This window comes from Oryzias latipes, chromosome 6 (assembly GCF_053564925.1).
Source record: "Oryzias latipes strain Hd-rR chromosome 6, Olatipes_Hd-rR_3.1".
In the NCBI taxonomy this organism is placed as follows: domain Eukaryota; kingdom Metazoa; phylum Chordata; class Actinopteri; order Beloniformes; family Adrianichthyidae; genus Oryzias; species Oryzias latipes.
Window position 1 is genome coordinate 7574149 of NC_136242.1, and position 21944 is coordinate 7596092.

At 41.7% G+C, this 21944-nt stretch overlaps 1 protein-coding gene across 5 annotated transcripts in view; it reads right to left on the reverse strand.

The window, feature by feature from the left end:
* Positions 1-20237, reverse strand: part of syt8 (synaptotagmin VIII) — a 65781-nt gene extending 45544 nt beyond the window's left edge. Inside the window, exons 1-7 of one of the 5 annotated variants that reach the window (XM_078948341.1) lie at positions 20136-20237; positions 17533-17701; positions 15071-15237; positions 14677-14772; positions 12814-12981; positions 11402-11569; positions 9923-10040 (exon numbers count right to left, since the gene is read on the reverse strand). In XM_078948341.1, coding sequence (XP_078804467.1) covers positions 9923-10040; positions 11402-11569; positions 12814-12981; positions 14677-14772; positions 15071-15237; positions 17533-17620 — 805 coding nt within the window. In that variant the 5' untranslated portion in view covers positions 17621-17701; positions 20136-20237. Of the gene's footprint in view, positions 1-9922; positions 10044-11401; positions 11570-12813; positions 12982-14676; positions 14773-15070; positions 15238-17532; positions 17702-19216; positions 19363-20135 lie in introns of those variants that run through there. The other 4 variants (XM_078948338.1, XM_078948340.1, XM_078948339.1 and 1 more) reach the window with 4 other exon arrangements.
* Between the last annotated feature and the right edge of the window lie 1707 nt (positions 20238-21944).

A 21944-nucleotide genomic window follows, 5' to 3' on the forward strand; every position in this document is an offset into this window, starting at 1 on the left:
ACTGCCGATACACCTCAAAATGATGTCCACCTGTTGAAAAGCCATTGATGTTTACTCTGATAAAAAGCCATAACTTTCAATGCGGGGGTGTGGTCGTGACAGAGCGGCGAAGTTGCACACAAAAGTTGCTCTCACGTGCACATTCCTTGTCCAATCTCACTGAAATTCAATACAGGTGATGAGGCTTCCATTCTGAACCAATGGATATGACAATCTTGGACGACCTCCATAGCGCCACCTAGATATTGACAAATACATTTTATGTCACATTCTGACCTATCTTTTCTCTGTGCTTTGTCCGACATTCATAAAATTACAACAGGAGATACTCATAAGGGTCTTCTCTCATCGTCTAAAGTTTCATGGGTGTACACCTGACGGTGCCTGCGCAAGCCACCACCAAACAGGAAGTGGTTGATTGCGTTGCAGTCAGATAATTAAAAATTCATAAAAAATCAGCCGTTTGTATCACGAGGCTGAGATTTCAGAATGAGAGGCGTCTTACATATCTCCAACTTAGATACACAGCACTTGCATGGGTGAACAAAAAACGGCTCAATAGCGCCACCTACCATGTTTGTTTTTGAGAGCCCCGCCATGTTCTTTAACATACAAGCTTGATATTTACAGGACATGTTCATCAGATGGAAACCTACAAAAACGTCTCTTGGGACCAAGCTGTCAGTCGCACAGGAAGTCTGCTATATTGATGTCAATATGTCATTTTTGCTCTATTTTGGTCCTTTGCAGGCCTCGTTCTAGAACGAACTCCTCCTAGAGATCTTTGAACAATGACTCCAAACTTTGGTTTTGTAAACTAAACACATGTCCGATCTTAAATTGCGAAGCTTTTAAGTTTTTACGGTTGTTTGTGACCGTGGCGGCGCGTCAAAATTTGAGGTCGTTTCGAAATCACGCCATGAAAAGAAAAATGGCCATTACTCAGCCATAAATAATCTAATCTGATCCAAATTTGTTGTGCATGATTGTAGTCTGACTTTGAACACATCTGCAGTGGAAAAATCCGAAACAGGTGTAGCGCCACCTGTTGGCAACAGGAAATGACATGTTTTAGTTGGAGCATCACTGCTCCAAGTAGGATGAGCAAACACACCTCAAAATGACGTCCACCTGTTGAAAAACCATTGAAGTTTACTCTGATGAAAAACAAATCTTTCAACGCGGGGGTGTGGTCGTGACAGAGCGGCGAAGTTGGGTATCTCGCCATGCACAAATGTTGCTCTCACGTTCACATTCTTTGTCTGATCTCACTGAAATTAAATAGATTTGATGAAACTTCCATTCTGAACCCATGGATATGACAATTTTGGACGAGCTATATATGTTCATAAATGATCATGAAGCATGATCATATAATCAAGCTTCATAGGAAATCAGCCGTTTGTCTCAGGAAGCTGAGATTTCAGAATTAGATGCGTCTTACAAAGCTCCACGTTTGAAAAGCAGCACTATACGTACGAGAAACATTTAACCACCTTAATCACCCTATTGTGCTGAAAGCAAATTTTTGGACATTTTGACTCAAGCAAATATTTTTATCATAACATCTGTTTAGTTTATCAGCACCAAAATAAAAAATATTTACATTTATAAAATGAACTGGTCAACTCTAGGATTTTATTTATTCAATCTTACATCCTCAAGCTTTTCATCAGTCTCCCCTGCTGCAGGAGTGGAGTTAGCCCCCCCGGCTGTGTGCTCACATGTAAATTAGCCAGGAGTGGCAGACAGAAAGTAGAACAGTTAGAAAGCCTAGTTCAACACTAAAATACAGCAATTTCCTTTGTTTTGTTTGTCTTTTATACATCCTTAGCACTAATCATTGCTTTTTTATTCATCCAAAATACAATTAACTTTATATTTTATCTTTTTTTTTTTTTTTACAAACAAAATATATGAATGTGCTCCAAAACAAAACCCAGTCTCAGTACACTCCTACAGATGTAACATCAGACAGTAAATGTCTCTTTTATGCTTTTTTAATCAATGCTGCAACTTCTTTTCATTTCCTTTCAATACATCCAAAGAAATTAAACTACAACGACAACAAACACAACATATAGCAAATGTCTCTAAGAAGATTGTGTATATACATTATGTACCACCTTTAAACACCAAATAAATAACAAATCTTTCTCATACAATCACAAAAAATGGAACACAAAATGTAAAACCCAAATTAGAAATTGCAATTTTAAAAAGATACATTTTTCAGCAGCTTTTCAAAATCAATCACATATTTTACTCTTCTGTGGATGAAACAAAGAAGTCCAGAGCAATGTAGCCACTTCTCCAAAGTCTCTGTCACCTTCAGTTTTACACAAAGTCTGTGAAAATCCACCATACATTGGTCACATGTATTCAGAGACCTGCTAAAAGTCCACAATTGTAAAAGCTCTTATATAGACAACTGTTTGTTTGCTTGGAGCTCTAAATATAAAAAAATGCTTTTCTATCACCTAGACACAGATGGAGAACCATATCAACTGGATTAGTAACAGGGAAACATGTTTAGGTTTAAACTTACATCAATAGACAACATGAAGCTGTTCATCACATTTTTGACCTAAACATGTAAACACATCCTTGGCTCTGCGGTTAGGAAATGGTACTTGGGAATCTCTTCATACCAGGAGCCAGCCTGAACATTGGAACATCACCACAGTGCCCATCCAGACTGGGACAGCAACGGGGTCCACTTCACAGCCGTGAGGCTGCTGTGTTTAACTCCAGCTGTCCCAGCAAGGGAGACAACTGCAGCAACATCCACTGACCAAGCTGGCAAGCCCTGGCAGAAAAGATCCCCACAAGAAAAACACTGGCTCAGGCAGGCTGGTCAATAAAAAAATATAGTTTTACCAATGTCTTGCAGCTCGCAGATCAAGTGGTTTAGTTTTCCAGTAATGTCAGTCAAGAATACAAGTTCAGATTCACCATATTCAGCAGATATCTCCACCAATAGCACCTTAAAAATCCTGTGCTGTTTTGCTTTGCAGCTGAGGTTTTTTATGATTTTCACAATAGGAGTCATTATATGTCCAGAGCCAATCACTTCTGCACATAAGGCCTACTGGTGAAAGAAGCAGCAGTAATGCAGACATTTTGGAAAGTCTTGGTCAGCTTTACAGTGAGTGATGAAACCTGTTTGTCGGTCAATCATAGCAGGAGCCCCGTCTGCAGGTATGGCTACTAGCTTTTCTAATGGTACCTTTTTCTGCACAAAAACTCCTTCACCGTGTTATACATTTCAACTCCTCTTGTAGTTGTCTGTTAGGGCAGATGTGTCAGGAATTCTTCTCTTGTGGAAACCAAAAGCTATGCTGAACTGTTGCCGTCCACAGACTCATCACACTGGACGTTAAACCACCTGCACTTTTCAAAATCCCGGTCCAGCTAATTGGCCAAGTTATCAGACATAGCTGACACTCATCTAGACATTGTAGTGAAAATTGAATGAGTTCTATTGTTCTCATCCTTAGGGACAGTGATAGCAATTATCATCATTGCTTGTTTCTTAATCTGATAAAAACCTTCTTCTACTTGATGAGAAAATGAGGAGGTCTAAACGAGGCTTAGATTTAAGAATTTTTTTCATGCTATATGCAAAAGTCTTTGTCCTTTAAGGCAACAGATTATAGTCCCCCCCCCCCCCCCCCCCCCCCACACAGGCTGTCACGGGGCGGTCGCTCGTGCCAGGCGGTGGCACGTGCTCGGGCCCGCTAAATGCTACTTGTAGCTTTAATTTTCAGTTGAATCCATAGCTGGAGGCACACTCAGCCCCTCGAAGCAGAACAGGCAGAGCAGTGAATCGATCAAAACAGCACAGCGACAAAACAGCAGCACCTGCTCCCGCAGCCTAGGAGGACGACCGACTGAAGTCACACGAGCAGCAGAAACCAAAAGGCCTGTGATCCAAACATGTTTTGGCCAAATGGTGCAGCCATCCAACGTCTGATGCTGCAATCAGGGCACTCTTAACCATTGCTGTGGAGCGTTTGGTGCTATCCTCAGCAATAAAACCCTGTGGTGAGCAGCATTTGCAGCTGGGCAGCTCACAGGCAGCCACCGCAGCGGGCAGCCTGAGGCTGCGCCCAGCCGGTCCAACTTGGGAGGAGCAGGCTGACTCTGAACTCTCAGGCTGATTCTAGTCATGCTCATCAAGAGGGCGAGCTCTATGGTGGGACTGAAGCTGGTTTCTGTGGAGGAGGTGGCACAGCAGAAAACTCTGACCAGGTTCAGGTCCATCAAGAGGCGTTCTCCAGCAGGAGACTGCTGTCCCAGCGCTGCTCCACAGACAGACTGAAGAACTCTTTTGTTCCTCGTGCCATACAGCTCTCTGGCTGAGCATCTAAGAAGAATTTCCTTTCATTCATTGATTCTATTGATTTTTGATTGTTTTAATCCATTGAGTTTTATTGCTTTTAATTTGTTTTTATGTGTGTGTTTTATGCTTGTAAATTTCCTCAGGGATTATTAGAGATCCTATCTGTGAACGTTCAATGTTTTTGAAACCTTTTTTTTTTTTTTTTTTGGCCATTAGATGTTACCGTGAAAAAAAAAGTTCCACAAGAATGAATTTTTTTTTGGAACAATTGCTCCAAATGATTCAATCTCCCAATCATTCCTTTTCTGCCATAACTTCAGAAAATACTTTTTTTCCTACACACAGGAGGGGAAATTCAGAAATAACCATATGCACAGAATGGACTAATGAGTCTGTTTGTGGCCTGACATCAACAAGGAGCTGCAGAAATGATAGAGGACTGGGATACAAGCTTTATAGCATTCAACCAATTATAATTCACTCTAGTGATGGTCTGTTGAAAGTCAGTTTTGTGTTTACATAGCATAAGTTGAAAAGTCAGATGTGTTTGAGTTTCATGTTTACCTTCAGGAAAAGGGGATGTAATATTAGGTAACATTCTTAAGTAGAAACCTTGTATGCACAACGGGTTGCTAAGGGAGAATAATAATGAGGGACATATCTACATGTAGAGAGACATGCTACAAAAGCCTGTCTCTGTCCAGTATGAGAAGTTACTTTGAAGCCTCTAAAGATCACAGTTTCCTAACCCTGGCCCTCAACATCTAACACCCTGCCTGGTTTCCAGCTTTCCCTGCACTTTGTGCTGCTTGATAACCTGGTTCAGGTGTGTTCAGTTTACTGGAATGTGGAAACACCCAAGTCAACTGATCAGTAACAGGAGAGCAGGGACAGCTAGAAACCAGACAGGGTGGTAGGTTTTGAGAAGCAGGGTCGGGCAGCCCTGTTTAAATCAAATCAAACTTTATTTATATTGCACTTTTCCTATAAAAACAAAACACAAAGTGCTTTACACTAGAACTAAAAAAGTAAAATTAATAATGTAAAAACAGCACAAAATTTAAAATAAATCCCCCTCCACAGACCTACACACAAACCCCACCCCTTTCATACCGTCCACCCCCTAACTGATGGCGATAGACAATGCATAGGCTGAGCATGAAAGCAAAATGTTTGTTATTGGAAACGCTAATATTTGGGACCTCCCTCTCTGTGAACAGCTGCATTAGCAGCCAAATGCAGCATCCCAGGCGGGGACCGCTCCACCACAGCAAGGCGCGGTGCAGGTTCCCAGCTAGAGCTGCAGCGGCTGAACAGCAGCCGACCCAGAGGGAGACGGTCATACTGAGGAAGCACCGGAAATAAAAATGAAAGACATACTGATAAAAGCAATAAAACATTAAAATAAGGAATATTCAAATAAATCATCAATAATCTAGAGTAAATTAATAAAACAAGATAAAATGGATAAACAAACAAACAAACAAACAAACTAAATAAATAATAAAAGTAGTAAAACTAGCTAAAAGCCAGGTTAGATTGGTCTTGAGCCTTTTCATAAAAGCAACTATGATCTCTGTGGCCCTCAGGTCCTCTGGCAGAATGTTCAATTCAATTTTATTTACATATCCCAATATTACAACATTAGGCTTCATACCGGTAATTGTATAGTAAACTTAAAATCATAGGGAACATGAAGTCATAGAATTCAATAGGTAAGTTCTAAACTACAGAGAAGGTTGGGGGAAACCTTTGCTTTGCCAAACAACAATATTATGAACATGGAAAGAAAGTGAGCAGGCTCTTAGCTTTTACGCTTAAGAAACAACAATCCTCAAATATTGTTCGGAAGTTAAAATCAGGGAAAACAATTGTTACAAACCCAAAGGAAATTGAGGATACATTTTCAAAATTCTATAAAGATCTTTACCAAGATGATACCTGTCCTGACAAATCTTCTGTAGCACAATATTTACAAAATATAAATTTCCCTGAACTATCTGATACAGTATTCAAAGAACTGGACGAGCCAGTTCAAGGCTGGTAAATCAAGCAAGTTTTCTCATCCCTCAAAAACAACAAATACCCGGCTTCATAAATGCATTTTATAAATGTTTTAGTGATGTTGTGACGGGGTCCCGCCGGGAAAGGATGCAGAGGAGCCAAGGTGAGGAGGTTCTGTCTTTATTCAGGACAGTTAAACAGTTAGCACCACAGTTGCTACACGCAGGGCCGCACCAGCGCATGGCACCTCCGTCTCACTCCTCATTTCACTACCTGTGGTGCTCCCTTTTGAACGCTAAGCCACGCATGTTGGGCGTTGTTCTCCTATCATCATCCAGGTGGCACCAGAGGTAGTAATTTTAAAACATAAAATACACAAATGCACAAACAATAAAACACGGTGTGGCCCCCCCTCGTCATCTGACGGTGCCACACCGTCACACCGATGTGACCCCCCCCCCCCCCCCCCCAAGCAGTTGTTTAAGGAAATGGCTTTAAATCAGCTAGATTCAATCTGGAGCAGGGCTGTAGATAGGGGTTTCCTTTGTTGTATTTGCTATTAGTATTGAACCATTGGTCCAGCTAATTAGGGAAGATGATGGTATCAAATGAGTTTTAATTGGCAAAGAAGAGCATAAAATATCATTATATGCAGATTATGCCCCATTGTACCTGACAGAGCCAGGCCTAACTATACCATGCTTGAAGGAACGGATCTCCGCATATGGCTATTTTTCAGGATACAAAATAAATGTGGACAAGACAGAAGCCATGGATCTTAATAGTAAGGTCCCACTGTTAGTAAAACAGCTACGCAGATTTTGGTGGCTTAACCCTTGTGCTATCTTATGGGGTCCAGATGACCCCACCCTTACATTGACGTGTTATCCCTACTATGATAAAGGTAGATAAAGGTGGAAAGATTTCATGTAATCCATGGACACCAGTGAAGATCACAAATCATTGAAGAAAAAAGGTTCAGCGCACTATCTAGTGGGTCTAGATGACCCAACTCCCAACGTTAAAGTGCCTAGGATAGCACAAGGGATGAAGAAGGCATTAAATACTTGGACGCTTCTCCTGGTTGGGCTGGGGCGGCCCTCTCTTTCCCTCCGTGCTTCCCTGCTCTCTGGCTCTGGGGGCCTTGCGGCGGTCCTGCTGGCCCTGGCCTGGGTGGCGGGCTTGGTCGCCCGGGCGGCGGTTGTTCCCTGACGGTTTCCGTGTGGCGTTGGGGGGATTCCGGCTGCCGCTGCTGCTGCGGTGGGGGTCTTGGGGTGGGGATGGCTGGGCACTCTCCCTCCTTCTTGTCACGTTCCACCATCCATTTTAGAAGAACATAAACACTCACCTGAGCACGGGTGTTGGCTCACCTTTGCACTGGCGGTTTGCGTGACTGAATGACTGAAATGTTTCACACTAGTTGGTTTTAAGGCATAAGTATGCGTGTGAGCACTATCTGTTTTGTGTACATGTCGACAGGTGGACATTTTTGCAGCTAGCAGGTGTCTTTATAACATTTGAGTGTGTGTGTGGACGGGCCCCGCCCTTTTTGTACTGCATTTGAGCCTTACCATGGTGATTAACAACCAGTAAACTTGTTGCTTTATGCTGCTTCATGGTCTTATCCCCCTTCCCCTCCTACTATCACCCTCCTACCCCCCCCCCCCCCCCTCTCTCTAACGTCCCTCTCTCTTCTTCCCTTCTTTCCTTTTCCGTCCGGTCCAACACCAAAGATTTTCAAACATGTTTGAAATTAATAAAGTTTGGCCTCAATTACAAAAGGGGTTTATTCTGACATACCTTTGGTTAGTCTGAAGATTAATAACCCCTCTTGTTAAAGTAAAATATGTCCAACACAAGAGGCCCTCAGCTCTCATCTGTCTGCCCAGCTGTTGGACAGGACAAGTTTAAAAAAAAAAAAAAAAAAAAAAAAAAAAAATACTTGGACGCTTTTATTCCACCCTCGTTAGATAAACTGTTTGATGCTAACTATGGTAAACATCTGAATACAATCTGAAATGACTTCAATCGATGGTCAGCTTTTCCCATCTCCTTTTTTGGACATATTGAAACCATCAACATGAATTTAAACAGATAAGCAGATGATTTCAACTAAAAAAGTCTGACTTCTTCAGGTACCTGCAGATGTGGTCCTTTCTGACCACTCACAAAGAGGGGAACAAAGTATTGAACCCCACACCAATTGAAGCTCTGCTAATACAATATCAAAAAGAGGGTGGGGATAAAAAGATGATAACAAAGGACTACAAAATATTTGTGTCACTGCCTGATGATGGACCTGTTGGGGCTAAGCAGGGGTCAGAGGTGGAGGCAGCCAGAGGCATACCTGATGAAATGTGGGAGGATGCATGAATGGAGGCACACCTGGCCACAAAGTCAAACACATGGAGGATATTTAAATGGAAGATAATTAGTAGATACTTCAGGACCCCAGACATTGTTTCCAAGATGAATCCTAATGTACCAAGCGTGTGCTGGAGGAACTGTGGATCAGCGGTGCCCATCTACACACGTGTTCTGGACTTGCCCTAAACTGCCAAATTTCTGGGGTGAGGTGTACAGAGCTTTGAAACAGATGTTCCAAATCGACATACCAAGAGATTTGATGGTAGTGCTCATTGCTATCCTCCCAGCACAGATACGAGGGCGAACAGAATCATACCTTCTAAATGTGCTCTTTACAGCAGCTTTAAAATGCATTACGATTAGATGGATGAAAACAGAGCCACCCTCTCTAGGTACCTGGATCCAAAAGGTAAGATAACTCTTTCAAATGGAAAGAATAAGTTTTCTACTAAGACATCAGATGCACATCTTGAACATAAGATGGGGCCCAGCAAAATCCTTGCTACTGTCATCAGCCTAATAATACCTCTAGTCAAATGCTGGCATGTTTAGTATTCATTCTTCCTACTTTACATGAAGAGTATTGTGGTAATTCAACCTCCTGTGTGTACCCTGTTTGATAGTACCTACTGTATTGATGTTGATTATTGTGGAAACCATGGAGAAAAGTGTGTACAATGCTGTGTTGCAAAAAGTTTGAGTAAAATAGAGGTTAAAAAAGAAGCAAGGGGCCAAGGATGGAACCTTGAGGCACACCACAATTAATTTCATGGACCCCAGAAAAGTGTGTGTCCATGCTAACCATAAAGTTTCTCTCCATGAGATACGATTCGAACCACTTGAGAACAGTCCTTGAAAGGCCAAGACTTTTAAGTCTGTTAACAAAGATCAGGTGATCAACAGTGTCTAAAGCAGAACTTAGCTCTAGTAGAACTAATACTGAGATCTGACCTGAATACAAGGCACACCTGACATCATTAACTATTTTTAACAAGGCTGTCTCAGTGCTGTGGTTCAATCAAAGCCAGACTGGTTTATCTCAGAAATGTTCTTTTGTAAGAGAAACTCCTCCAGCTGAATAAAAACAAGTTCTTTTAAAACCTTGCTTAAAAATGGCAAGTTGGACACTGGTCTTTTTTACATTATGTGTATAGTACAGGCAAACACAAAATATTTGAGAATGGTTTCAGTCCATCTCTGTCTTACCTGAGCTTCCTCCAAAGTCCATGCTCCTCAGGTTTTTGGCCTCCAGGATCACAACGGTAAGTTTGCTGGTTGTGGGAACGTAACGCAGCGAGAAGCAGATCTCCCCAAAGTCTACTTCCTGCTGAACACAAGTCAACGGTCAAAGCAGTCACACTTTGCCCAAAATCATAATAATTTGTGAAATTCCCTTCTTAAAAAATCCTTTCAGTTACAAAATGAGAGTCAAACAAATGAAAAGTTATTGGAAGGTAACACTGCTGTGTTTCTATTTTGCAGATTCAGGTTCTACCCAGCAACAAACCACAGAGAAGACGATATCTTCGTCGAACCTTCATCTATCGAAAAATGAGCAGATTTAACATTCAAGCAAGAGGGGCCAAGACAGAGTAGAAAACAAAAGGAAACAAAATAAGAACTCTGGAGTGCAGGCACAAGACTCCAGAAAAAGAAAAAAAACACTCCAAGACATTTCTAACTATTTGAGAAGCTAAAATAAAAATCCCAATTTGGTAGACTGCTCCAGAATCTCTCCATCCTCTCTAGTTTACTAACAGAAGCTGACGGGATCCGGGTAGAATCAGCAGAAATCCACCAGTCTGAAGGTCGTGTCACACATCCAGTACGTACATTTTGTGTATTTTCCACGTATAAAATTTTAGTCTCTCGTGATACACGTGTGACATACATAAGTGTTTCTTGAGTTCGTCATACGTTGATGTGTGCAGATGTCCGTCGAGGGTTTCGGCTGACGGGTCTTCACGTGAATTAGGTTCTCTGCTGTTCACATTTTTTGCTTGGTTGAGAATTATGCCGTTCATGCACATTTTATGTAGTTTACACACAATTTCACGTAAATCTTACGCAAATGTGTGTGATTTTTGTGAGATGCATACGCAGATTTTGTGGCTTTTCACAACCGTTCCACACGTCAGCATGCCCCATAGGCTTTACCCTCATGTACTACTGATTTATAACTTTTATATTTCACATAAGGCGCACATATCATGTTAAAATTACATCATTGACGCACGAATCACTAATGAATTGCATATAAACATTGCAAGAATCACGCACAGTTCATGTTTTTTCCATGGTTCAGACCTGGTTCATTTGTAATACATCTGTGAAAAATTTCACGTAAAGACCACACTTTTTTCTTTTTTCACAATTATTCACGTATGACCAGTTTTCATCAGTGCAATGTGCGCAAAATGTACATAGTAAAGGCTGCTAAAACCAATTCTACTTTATAATTGATTGGAAGTCTGAATACCTGTGTAAATGAATTATTGAAAAATACCTGGACATTATTTACACAAACATGGAGCTTGTCAGAACATTTTTTTGTCATTTTGAGATGGGTTGCTATGATCAGTTATGGACATCCTAAAATATAATACAAAATATGGGAGGAGATCTAAATGAATCCCAACCTTCATCCTATCTTCATGATCTGCCTTCACAGTGGAAGAGAATTACCTCAAACATAGCTGGCTCTTCCAGACCTCCCCACTCCTCCCTGACGTGGTTCCAGTTGATGTCGCAGAGTTGCACCCGCAACTCACCAATGATTGTGTGGGTGGTGAATCGGCTAAAGTCGAACACTTTTATCACCACGGTGGACTTGAGAAGCTTAGACTTTGAGAGCTGGGAGCACAAAACAAAACTTCAGGTTCATCAAAGATGACATCATTAAAAAAGAGCATTTTGTGCCTGCAGGCAGTTGAAGGTGGTCACCAAAGAGGCTGAAGTATTATTGATCACTGCGGCCACTCTAAGAGATTGTAATAATTGATAATTATCATAATTCATTTTTAACTTTCAAGCTAATGTTAGAATTAAGAAACGAAAAGAGATCATTAAAAGCACAAATGTTGACTGCAAAAACTGATGAGCTAAATAACAAGAGACAAAATAACCCAAAGAAAGTCCAAAATTGCTTTAAAAACATGAATAACAATAATCAGAGCAAAAGAGCAACAATAACTTTTGAACTGCTGGGATCAGCATGCAATCTAAATAATCTGAATACATTTCATTATTCTTTTCAAAAATGGAGTAATGATTAAAAGGAAAAGCTTGAGAATTGTATTAGTCCAAATGAATAGGAAGGATCATTTAAAAGCTGAATTGGAATCTTTCTGTGCTAACTTTGAATTTTCTGCTGATTCTCAAAGGGCACCAAGTTCTGACATTTGTGCAGCTTTTTTTTAATGAGTTCCTATTATTAAGGTTAGCAAAACCAAAAGCAAATGCAAGAAACTCCCAAAGAAGCTCAGGTTTAAGGTCAAATGACTGAAGTAGCTGAATACTTGCTGGTTTCTATTAAACAAATGGAAACTATGCTTCTGGGCGATTGCATCGTGAACCAGGTTGCTGCAGGTCAGATGTCTTCATTCTCTATAACTAATTCTCTCCAGGGGAGAGAAAATTCCAGTGGATTTGGATGTTACAGAACCTTTATATAAAAAAAGACATCCTCTCCCCGAGTACTGTATCAGGAGTTTTCACCTTTCATATGGTTATGACTTTTTTACATTTCATGGAAACTATGACAAAAGGTGACGGTCTATAACTATTTCATAGTCATTTTCGCTAAGAGACATGTGCGAGAGCAAACAATGATGTGAAAGGTTGCATTCTTTTTAATTAATCCAGCAAATTCATTCAACCAAACGTGTAGATGTTAAAAGTTCACCAATAAAATTCACCAGTAATCAAACACTACACTGTACCATGTTTTAGAAACCAATGCTTTATATGATCTTCTACAAAACTGTCAGAGCTCAGACATTTCTGGCAAGCAACTTTGTAGGGACTTCGGTATAAACAGCGGTTTTCATAGACGTATGTAAAAGTTGAGTGAAGGTCTGACCAGAAGTACAGCCTACCTGGAAGGTGAACAGCTCATTGAATGTGGGATTAAGCGTGTTTTTGAACACTTTTGTCTCAAACGTTTTGGACTTGTCAGGGAGAATGTAGACTTTGGCATACGGGTCAGCGCTCCTTCCCACGTTTACGGATTTCAGGCCGTTTGCTTGTTTGATCCCTACAGAAAGCTGAAAAAAACCCAAAGGTGAGACTGGGCTCTCAAATTTACTGATGGCTTCAAGTTCAGAGGGCTACAGAAACAGCATCTAAAGGCATTGCACTTACAGTGGCGATCAAAGGTTTGGGCACCCAAGGTAAAATGTTCAATCATTGTGCATAAAGATGGAAAAATCTGTCAAAAAAGGCCTGATTTCCATCATTTACCCTTTGAAATAACAGAAAATAAAATAAGTTGTGCAAAGGTTTGGGCTCCATGCAGAGTTAGTACCTGGTACTACCCCCCCCCCCCCCTTGGCAAGTACTGCAGCTTGCCAAGGGGGGGGGGGGGGGGGGGGGGGGGGCAAGCTGGCAAGCTAAGAGTCAATTCTTGTTTGAGGTATCTTCATCCCTTCGTCTTTCTAAAAGTCTTCCAGTTCTTTGGGGCTTCTGGAACATCTGTTACACTCTGCTCTTTCATAATAATACTGGATTGGATTTACCTGCGCTTTTCCAGAAAAGCTCAAAGTGGTTACATTGTGTCCATTATTCATTCACTCCTCATTCATACTTGGTGATGGTAAGCTACTGTTGTAGCCACAGCTTCCCTGGGGCAGACTGACAGAGGCGTGGCTGCCATTTCGCGCCTACGGCCCCTCTGACCATCATGGGGACATTCACGCACATTCACACACCAGTGGAGCCACACTGGAGGCAAGGAGGGTGAAGTGTCTTGCCCAAGGACACAACGACAGGTCTATCCATAGATTTTCAATGATGTTGAGGTCGTGTGATTCGGAAGGCCGGCAAAACCTTCATGGACCTAGCATGGATTTGAGGAGTGTTCAGGATCATTATTCATTTGCAGAAGCCATCCTCTCATCTTCATCTTTTTCACAGATGCCATCAAGTTAACATCCAAACTTTGCTGAAATGTTGAAACCATTCTTCCTTCTACTTTCCTGTGCCGCAGGCTCCAATCCAACCCCAAAGCATGATTGCTCCTACCCCATGCTTAGCAGTTGGACAGAGGTTCCTATTTTTAAACTCTGAGCCCTTTCTTCTCCTAATTCCACTTTTGCTCAAAAAGTTCCATGTTAACTTTGTTTGTCCACAGAAGTTTTCTATGTTCATTTGTGAACTTCAAATGATGAATTTTGTGGTGAGGATTTAGAAGAGAGACTGTATTTGTACAAGTATATTTTCACAGTAAAACATTGTACCACAAAGCCAGAGTCTACCAGGTCTTTCTGGAGGGGTCCTTGTGGATTTCCTGTTCTCACTATCCTGTGAGCTGCTCAGGAACGTGAGATTTTTCTTGGTTTTCCAGATCTTCCTATAACTTCCACTGTTCCTGTTGACTGTTTCTTAATTACATTCTGTCAGATTGAAATCCCCTGGTCTTTCCAGACAGTGATTGTGAACAATCCATGTCAGTTTTTTCAAAGTGGGGTGGTGCATGCAATAAATTCTGCAGGGTGCCCAAACCTTTGCACACACAGTTATTTTGTTTTCTGAAAGAGCAAATGATGGAAATAAGGCCTTTTTTTTACACATTATGTCATCTGATGCATTTTGAAGATTCCTCTGTATTTCCTTGAATTCTTTACGTACAGTAATATTACATTTTATCTGGGTACCTAACTTTTGATCCCCACTGCACTCAGTGTCGTGGTTTTATAGAGCTATCATGTTGTGTAAGACTGAGAAAGAGGAAATGTGTTCACCTCAGACTTAGTTGTATTATACTCCAGGGAGTAGAGCAGCTTCCCTCTGTGCTGTTTTGTTGAGCCGTAGTCAACATCCTCCACATCGGGCTGCACCTGTCAGAGTGAGTCTGTAATCTGTAAATACTTTCTATTATATTGGTTATTTTTAAGCAAATACGGTTGACTGATGTCAAAGTGTGCTATAAATAATTATTTCAACATTTTGGTTTTTTTAGATCTCTTCAGACTCTTCAAATTGCTGATTCAGTTGATACCTGCTGGTGAAAAACACAACCTTATTTTCTTACTATTTTTTAGACCTATGGTACATAACCTGCTCATGTCAAACAAATCTAGTCTGTTTTGGTGATCGCCTGGTGTATTGATCCATTTCTCCAGCTCCGTGTTTTACCAGAGTCGTGGTTGTTTGTCCATTCACACCCTTTAGATTGAGCTGGTCTTTCTGCTTCTTCTTTTTCTGTTTCTTTTTGCAGCAGCACTTGATGCAGATGCAGAGGAGGCAGAGGAGCATCAGAAGGCCGCCTGATACAAAGATGGTGTAGATTGCCCACTGTGGCACTGCCAGGGATGAAGAGAGACACTGTTAAAGAGGGCATCTGTTCATTGTGTTGTGTTTCATGTTAGATCCATATAAACAGATTTATGACAAAGGTTTTAATATCTCCAATGATCTTTCAGACCCGGTCTCAAAGAAGGATGTGCAATAGAGTACGGACTTGTGTTGGATTTACCGCTGTGTGGCAGGAAAACGTTAATGAGAATCTGAAGTGTGACTAGTTATAAGGTCATAAAGACCAAAAGCACAATGATAATCATTAAGTGACATCAGAGAATCTCAAAGAATGGTAGGTGTGCTGAAACAGAGCAGCTGAGCATCAGCATCTGGTGTCAGACAAGCTGATCTGGGTATTTCAGAAAATGCTTTTACTGTAAACATAAACTCCGATCAGAGTTACGTAGTGGAGTTTTGTGAATAGTGGCCTTAATATAGCCAAAAGCCAAATAAGAGTAGTTGAAGTAAGTGGCAGAAGGGCTCTGGTGAATAAAAACTCTCAAGTTCCTGCAGCTTTTCTTCTTGATCTCAGAATGTGCTCTCACGCCCTCAGACATCCTGCCCAGCAGCTGTGACACAAGCTCCATAAAACTAAGTCTAAAATTAACTTCAACATGTTTTCATACTATGTGATTGATATTTTGACAATTAGGAAAACTTAAGGAAAAAAACAGATAAAAAAAGCTGAAAAAAACAGAATTCCAATTCATATGGACAGAAAACAAATTCACATATTTTGGGCTGCCTGAACTGAAGCCACACAGTCAGACTGAAGTACAGACACCGTCTGTGTAACAAAGTAAGAAAGGACACAGCATAGAGTTGTGAGGCCTGTGATTGACCTATGTGTTCAGCTGAAAGTATTCAGTCAGCCACCAACTGTGTAAGTTCTCCCACTTACAAAGATGATAGAGACCTGTAATTTTCACCGTAGGTAAACCTCAACTGTAAAAGACAAGATGAGAAAAAAGATACAGAAAATCCCATTTTCTGATTTTTTGATCATTTATTTTTAAATTATGAAGGAAAATAAGTATTTGGTATCCTCCACTCATTACCTGTATTAATGGCTCATGTTTGAACTGGTTATCTATAGAAAGACACCTGTCCACAACCTCAAACAGCCACAGTCCAAACTCCACTATGGAGACCAAAGAGCTGTCTAAGGACACCAGAAACCAAAGTGTTGACCTGCACCAGGAAGACTGAATCTGCAACAGGTAAGCAGCTTGGTGTCAAGAAATCACCTGTGGGACCAACTATTAGAAATGGAAGACATACAAGACCACTGAGAATCTCCCTCCATCTGGGTGTCCCCCCAGGATCTCAACCTGTGGGGTCAAAATGATCACAAGAACGGTGAACAAAAATCCCAGAACCCCACGGAGGACCTAGTGAATGACCTGCAGAGAGCTGGGACCAAAGTAACAAAGACTACCATCAGTAACACACTACACCACCAGGGACTCAAACCCTGCAGGGCCGGACGTGTCCCCCTGCTAAAGCCAGTACATGTGCAGAACCGTCTACAGTCTGCTAGAGAGGATTTAGATGATCCAGAAGAGGATTGGGAGAATGTCCCATGGTCAGATGAAACCAGAAAAGAACTTTTTGGAAAGAACTCCACTCGTCGTGTTTGGAGGAGAAAGAATGCTGAGCTGCATCCATAGAACACCATAGCTACTGTAAAGCATGGGGGTGGAAGTATCATGATTTGGGGCTATTTTTCATGTATCGTCAGATTTTGAGGGGAAACCTCCTTCCATCAGCAAGGACATTGAAGATGAAACATGGCTGGGTCTTTCAGCATGACAACAATCCCAAACACGTTGCCCGGGTAACGAAGGAGTGGCTTCATGAGAAGCATTTCAAGGTCCTGGAGTGGCCTAGTTAGTCTCCAGATCTCAACCCCATAGAAAGTCTGTGTTGCCCAGAGACAGCTCCAAAACATCACAGCTCTAGAGGAGATCTGCATGGAGGAATGGGCCAAAATACCAGCAACAGTTTGTGAAGACTTACAGAAAACATTTGACTGCTGTCATTGTCAACAAAGGATATATAACAAAGTATTGAATTGAACTTTTCTTATGACAAAATACTTATTTTACAAATACATTCTTTAAAAATCAACGTGATTTTCAGGATTTTTTTCCTCATTTTGTCTCTCACAGTTGAGGTTTACTTATGATGAAAATTACAGACCTCTCTCAGCTTTATAAGTGGGAGAATCTACACAACTGGTGGCTGACTGAATCCTTTTTTGCTCCACTGTTTACGTGGCACGTTTCTGTTTGGCTTACAGGGGATCCCACGCAGCAGGTCCTCAAAGCTGGAAGCATTGTGGTGCGTGGAAGTGGTGGGTGTCAGGCTTCCTCTGCTGGCTCCCATTGACGGCTATGTGGCAGTAGTCACAACTCTGTCAAAAATGTCAAGCTTCTGTTGGGCATGCAGGGTGGTAGGTGAAGAGATCTGGAAGCAAAAGATGGAGAAAGTGTTGAAAGGTCAAAAAACCACTATCTTAATTAAAAAAAAATACTTGACCTTTAGGTCTGCACTCGTATGTTTCATGGTATTTACCATGTATTTACCACAGAAACTACACTTTAAGTACAATAAGTACCATGTAAATACCACTTAAGTACACTGTAAGTACTGTACTTTAAAAGGAAGCGTTAATATTTTTTCTATTAAAACCTCTAAAATAATGAAAGCCTCGCCCCGCTGCCTCACCGGATTTGACCTGCAAATTTTGGCCAATCAAAACAACCAGAAAGGTTACCGCCCAGTGTGTGTGTTTGCACCCAGATGACAAACACCCCCCCTGAAAACTGCTCACAAACCCAGCGAGGGCCCAGCGAGGCCACCGCTTAGTTAGGATTGCAAGCGTGCAGTCGTAAAATGCTGGGTCGCTCGGTTAGCATTGCGCGTCCACAGTTGTAAGGTTCTCTCACTCAGTGGTTTGTCCACGGCTCATCTGTTGCTACATTCTGACTGTATTTAGATCACGTGACCACCAGCCTGGTGGCCCTTTTGGTTCAGTTGTTCTGCTCCGAGGACCGATTGTAATCAGACTGAGGAATCTCAGAGAGAACTGAAGCTCGTGATCAGAAATGAACTGAGACCACCTCGTAAGATGGGTCAGAGAGCGGTTCCTGGTCCTGGATCAGGGTTCGCTTGGATGTATTCAGGCTGAAAATTTGTTCCAGATCATCGGGGGAAAGGAACTCTGGTTCACTTGAAACCAAATAAGTCCAGACAACGTCAGAGCAGAGAAGAGTGTTGTTCTGTTTCCTGCTGTTCACTTGGAAATGTTTTACATGGGGCTTGTAAACTGAAAAAGCTCTGCATTAAACAGAATGAGCTTCACCACTGGACGTGTCAGAGTCTGATGACACGCCTGACAAATTCCACTAGCTGACCCCCACCCAAAACAAACAGCACCCAGAGGCTCGCTTCACTTCCTCTGATTCATGATCTTCAATATCCTTGAACTTTCTGCAGAACAGGCTTTGCAACTGCATTTGCCAACAAGCCACAGTGGTTGCACATAAACACACATATTTCCATGGTTCCTTAATCCAACATGAACTGTTTGCCTGGTCTACAAAGCTGATGGTTAAGAGAACAATAAACTGGTCGTTCTCAAGAATTTCCCAATTGGAAGATTATTTTGGATATTTTCCGCTTCAAATTCCATTTCTTTGTCTGGTGCAGAAGACACTGTACAACATGCCGGCGAATGGTAACATGGAAACACTGCAAGGTGAGAGTTTAGGACTGGTTTGAAAAGAGATACAACAATAAAAATATTAAACCACAAACTTATATGTGAAGAAAGAAAATTAGAAAACCAAAACAAAATAGGAATATGAAATTACATGGCATATAGTATAAGTAGAAAATAAAATAATATTTTATACATGTCAAACATTGGCATGTTGATGAAGTCATGACCTACATTTTAAAAATACAGGAGGTTCTTACCACTCACAGCTCGTTGTCGATGCAAACGTGGTCAAAGTCGAGGAATCCTGATTTAGAAAAGCCCACAAAATCCTGCTACCCATTACAAATATAAAAGAGCAAGCCCTTTAGTTTTGGAGATTGGTGGAGTCAAAGTGAAACGTCTGGGGTGTTTTGGGTTCATCGTCCAGAAAAATGGGCCAGCCTACATTCCATCTGATCTGGATCCCATTAGGAGGAAACGGAAAGAACGGTTGTGACGTCCAGGCGGACGCCTGCTCCGATCTGACTCCCATGAAACGCTGCTTGGTGTTTTTGATCAAAGGAAGGACATGTGCCCCCCTTAATGAAACACGAAGCCTTCCTCAAAAGGCTGCTGAGGGGGACTAATCAACATGTTACCCTGCTTGCCCTGGGTGGTGCAGACAGAAGGGTTTGGGTGGTGCGTCTGGCCTTCCTGCTTCTGTTGTTACATCTATGGACATTATGTTACATCTTAAAACGGCCAAAATTAGGATGACACTCATACAGAACACACAAATTCATTAAGCATTAAGCAGCTCACACTCTAAAGCAAGAGAGTGTGTGTCTCACTGTACAGTCATCAAAAATGTGTGGATCTTTGTGACATTTTGCCGATCATTGGACGGTCCTTTTCTCCTTTCTCTGATTTATTGCTGCCTTCCACCCCAACCACTGCTCTTAAGGCCTTTTCACTGTGGCCAGAGTGCTAACCACTACACCACAGTGCAGCCCTAAGATAAATAAATAAATAAATAAAGACAGAAAAAATACAAACTATTTAGTGAAAAGAAGACAGACTTGATGGACAGAGCAGGACAACAGCTCAACAGCTGTGTGTTGTGAGAAGGTCCAGAACAGGGTCAGCGTCACTCAGTCCATTGAAGAAGGTGGGTGAGAGAAAAAAAGAGAGCAATACCTGAGAGCTAGAAGGAATTCATCTTCTGGTTTCCTGTCACTCCGGCTTATATTCCTCTAGGTTTAGAGGTCTGATGGATTTGAGTCTGCGTCTCTGTCTGCCTGAGCCTGCAGCGGTACCACGCCTGCAGAACACACAGCCGGTGTTCAAACACAGGTGGAGTCACTCAAATGTCACACTGTGACCGTGCAGCGAAGCTGCGACATCTGCATGTTTTAACAACAGTTCACGTGTGAAGCGTCGGCTGGGGCCGATGTCATGAGCACGTTTATTTCTACCTAACATCCCGGGGAGAACATGAAAACGGAACATTTCCCCGAAACAGCAACCCTGACGATCACCACACCGTTTTTGCTGCGACGATGCAGTTCATTAGTGGGAAGAGAGGACATAAAGCCTTCCCCTGCTAACAGAACAACCGCTTTGCAGCCTGATGTCCCAAAAGGCCCCACTATAACAGTCAAAAGATACTTTTAGAATAAGAAATCTAAATGCAGTGAGACTGTGTCTTTGTACTTGAATTACCTTTCATTTCTTGGCCTTGCAGTGGGATTTCACCTTTTCAGTTAAAGGAGAAAAAGGTTATTTTAACCCTTTATTCTGATTCTAATACTTTGATGAAGACTATGAGAATATAAAGTCCATGCTCTGTTTCATACAACAAAAGAAACAGTTAACATGGAGCAGGTACTGACCCCCAGCGGACACACACAGGGTGTGCAGGTGATCGATACGTGCACATAGAGTCCACACAAACAACTGCACAACAGGCTGCACAGCATGTTGTTCACTACAGCCTGTTGCTGGCAGCTTGCACAGGAACATTTCGGTTGTACGGGTCACCGTCGTGCCCCATAGGCATGAGTCGGCTCCACAGACAGGCAGCTGGACCTAAAGCTCATGGCTTTACTGGTTTCATCCAATGATGGAGGAGTTCTGACCACAGACTTTTATGCCACTGGTTTCCAGATATTGAGGAAAGGGCCTGGATTTATATCCTCTTGTTGAATCTGCAGATGACGTTTCAAATCAGACCATGCTGGGGCTCTTCTTCCTCCATCTGCTCTCTGAACAGCTACTCTGTCACCTCTGTGTCAGCCTCTAACTAGGACTGACTTTTCATATCACATGTTATAAATCAGAATGAAAAGCCCTCAGTTACGTCTTTTCTTTCATTTTGCACATTGTTCAGATCAGGAGGGGGGGGCATTTGTTGACAGGATGAGATTCTCAGCATGGATTCCAGCCTGAAATACTGCCCTCCGTCATGTTCACTTTAAATAAAAAGGTTAAACAAATATAAAATAAAGTAGTTTTACTTCAGGCTTACAGTATTTTTCCAGTTAAGAAACCTGCTGCTTGGGAACCACAGTTTCTTCAAAACACAGCTAGAGAGGCTTGTGATTCATCCTTAAAAGCTCTGCAAACATTCTACAAACAAGCTGTTGAAGCTTTGGATAAGAAACCCAACATTGTTCACCAAGATTACAAAAACATGGATTACTGAGTTGGGTCAAATCTGTCTCATGTACAAAATCGTTCATCTCCTCCTCTTCACCAGTTTGTTAACATCCGGACAGCGAGTCACAACAGAGCGTCATCATTTCCTTTAGAAGACGTGTTATTCCTGACAGCCGCTACTGAGTGGAACTATGGGAAATCAAAACAATTAAAACTCATTTGAGACACGGTTATAGAAGCGGTTCATTGAGCTCCACTCACCGATCCCCGCGACCATCTTGTCTTGTATATGTTCATACTTTTGTCTGATTTTAGATTGTTTTGTCACCAATTTTACTTTTAGGTTAA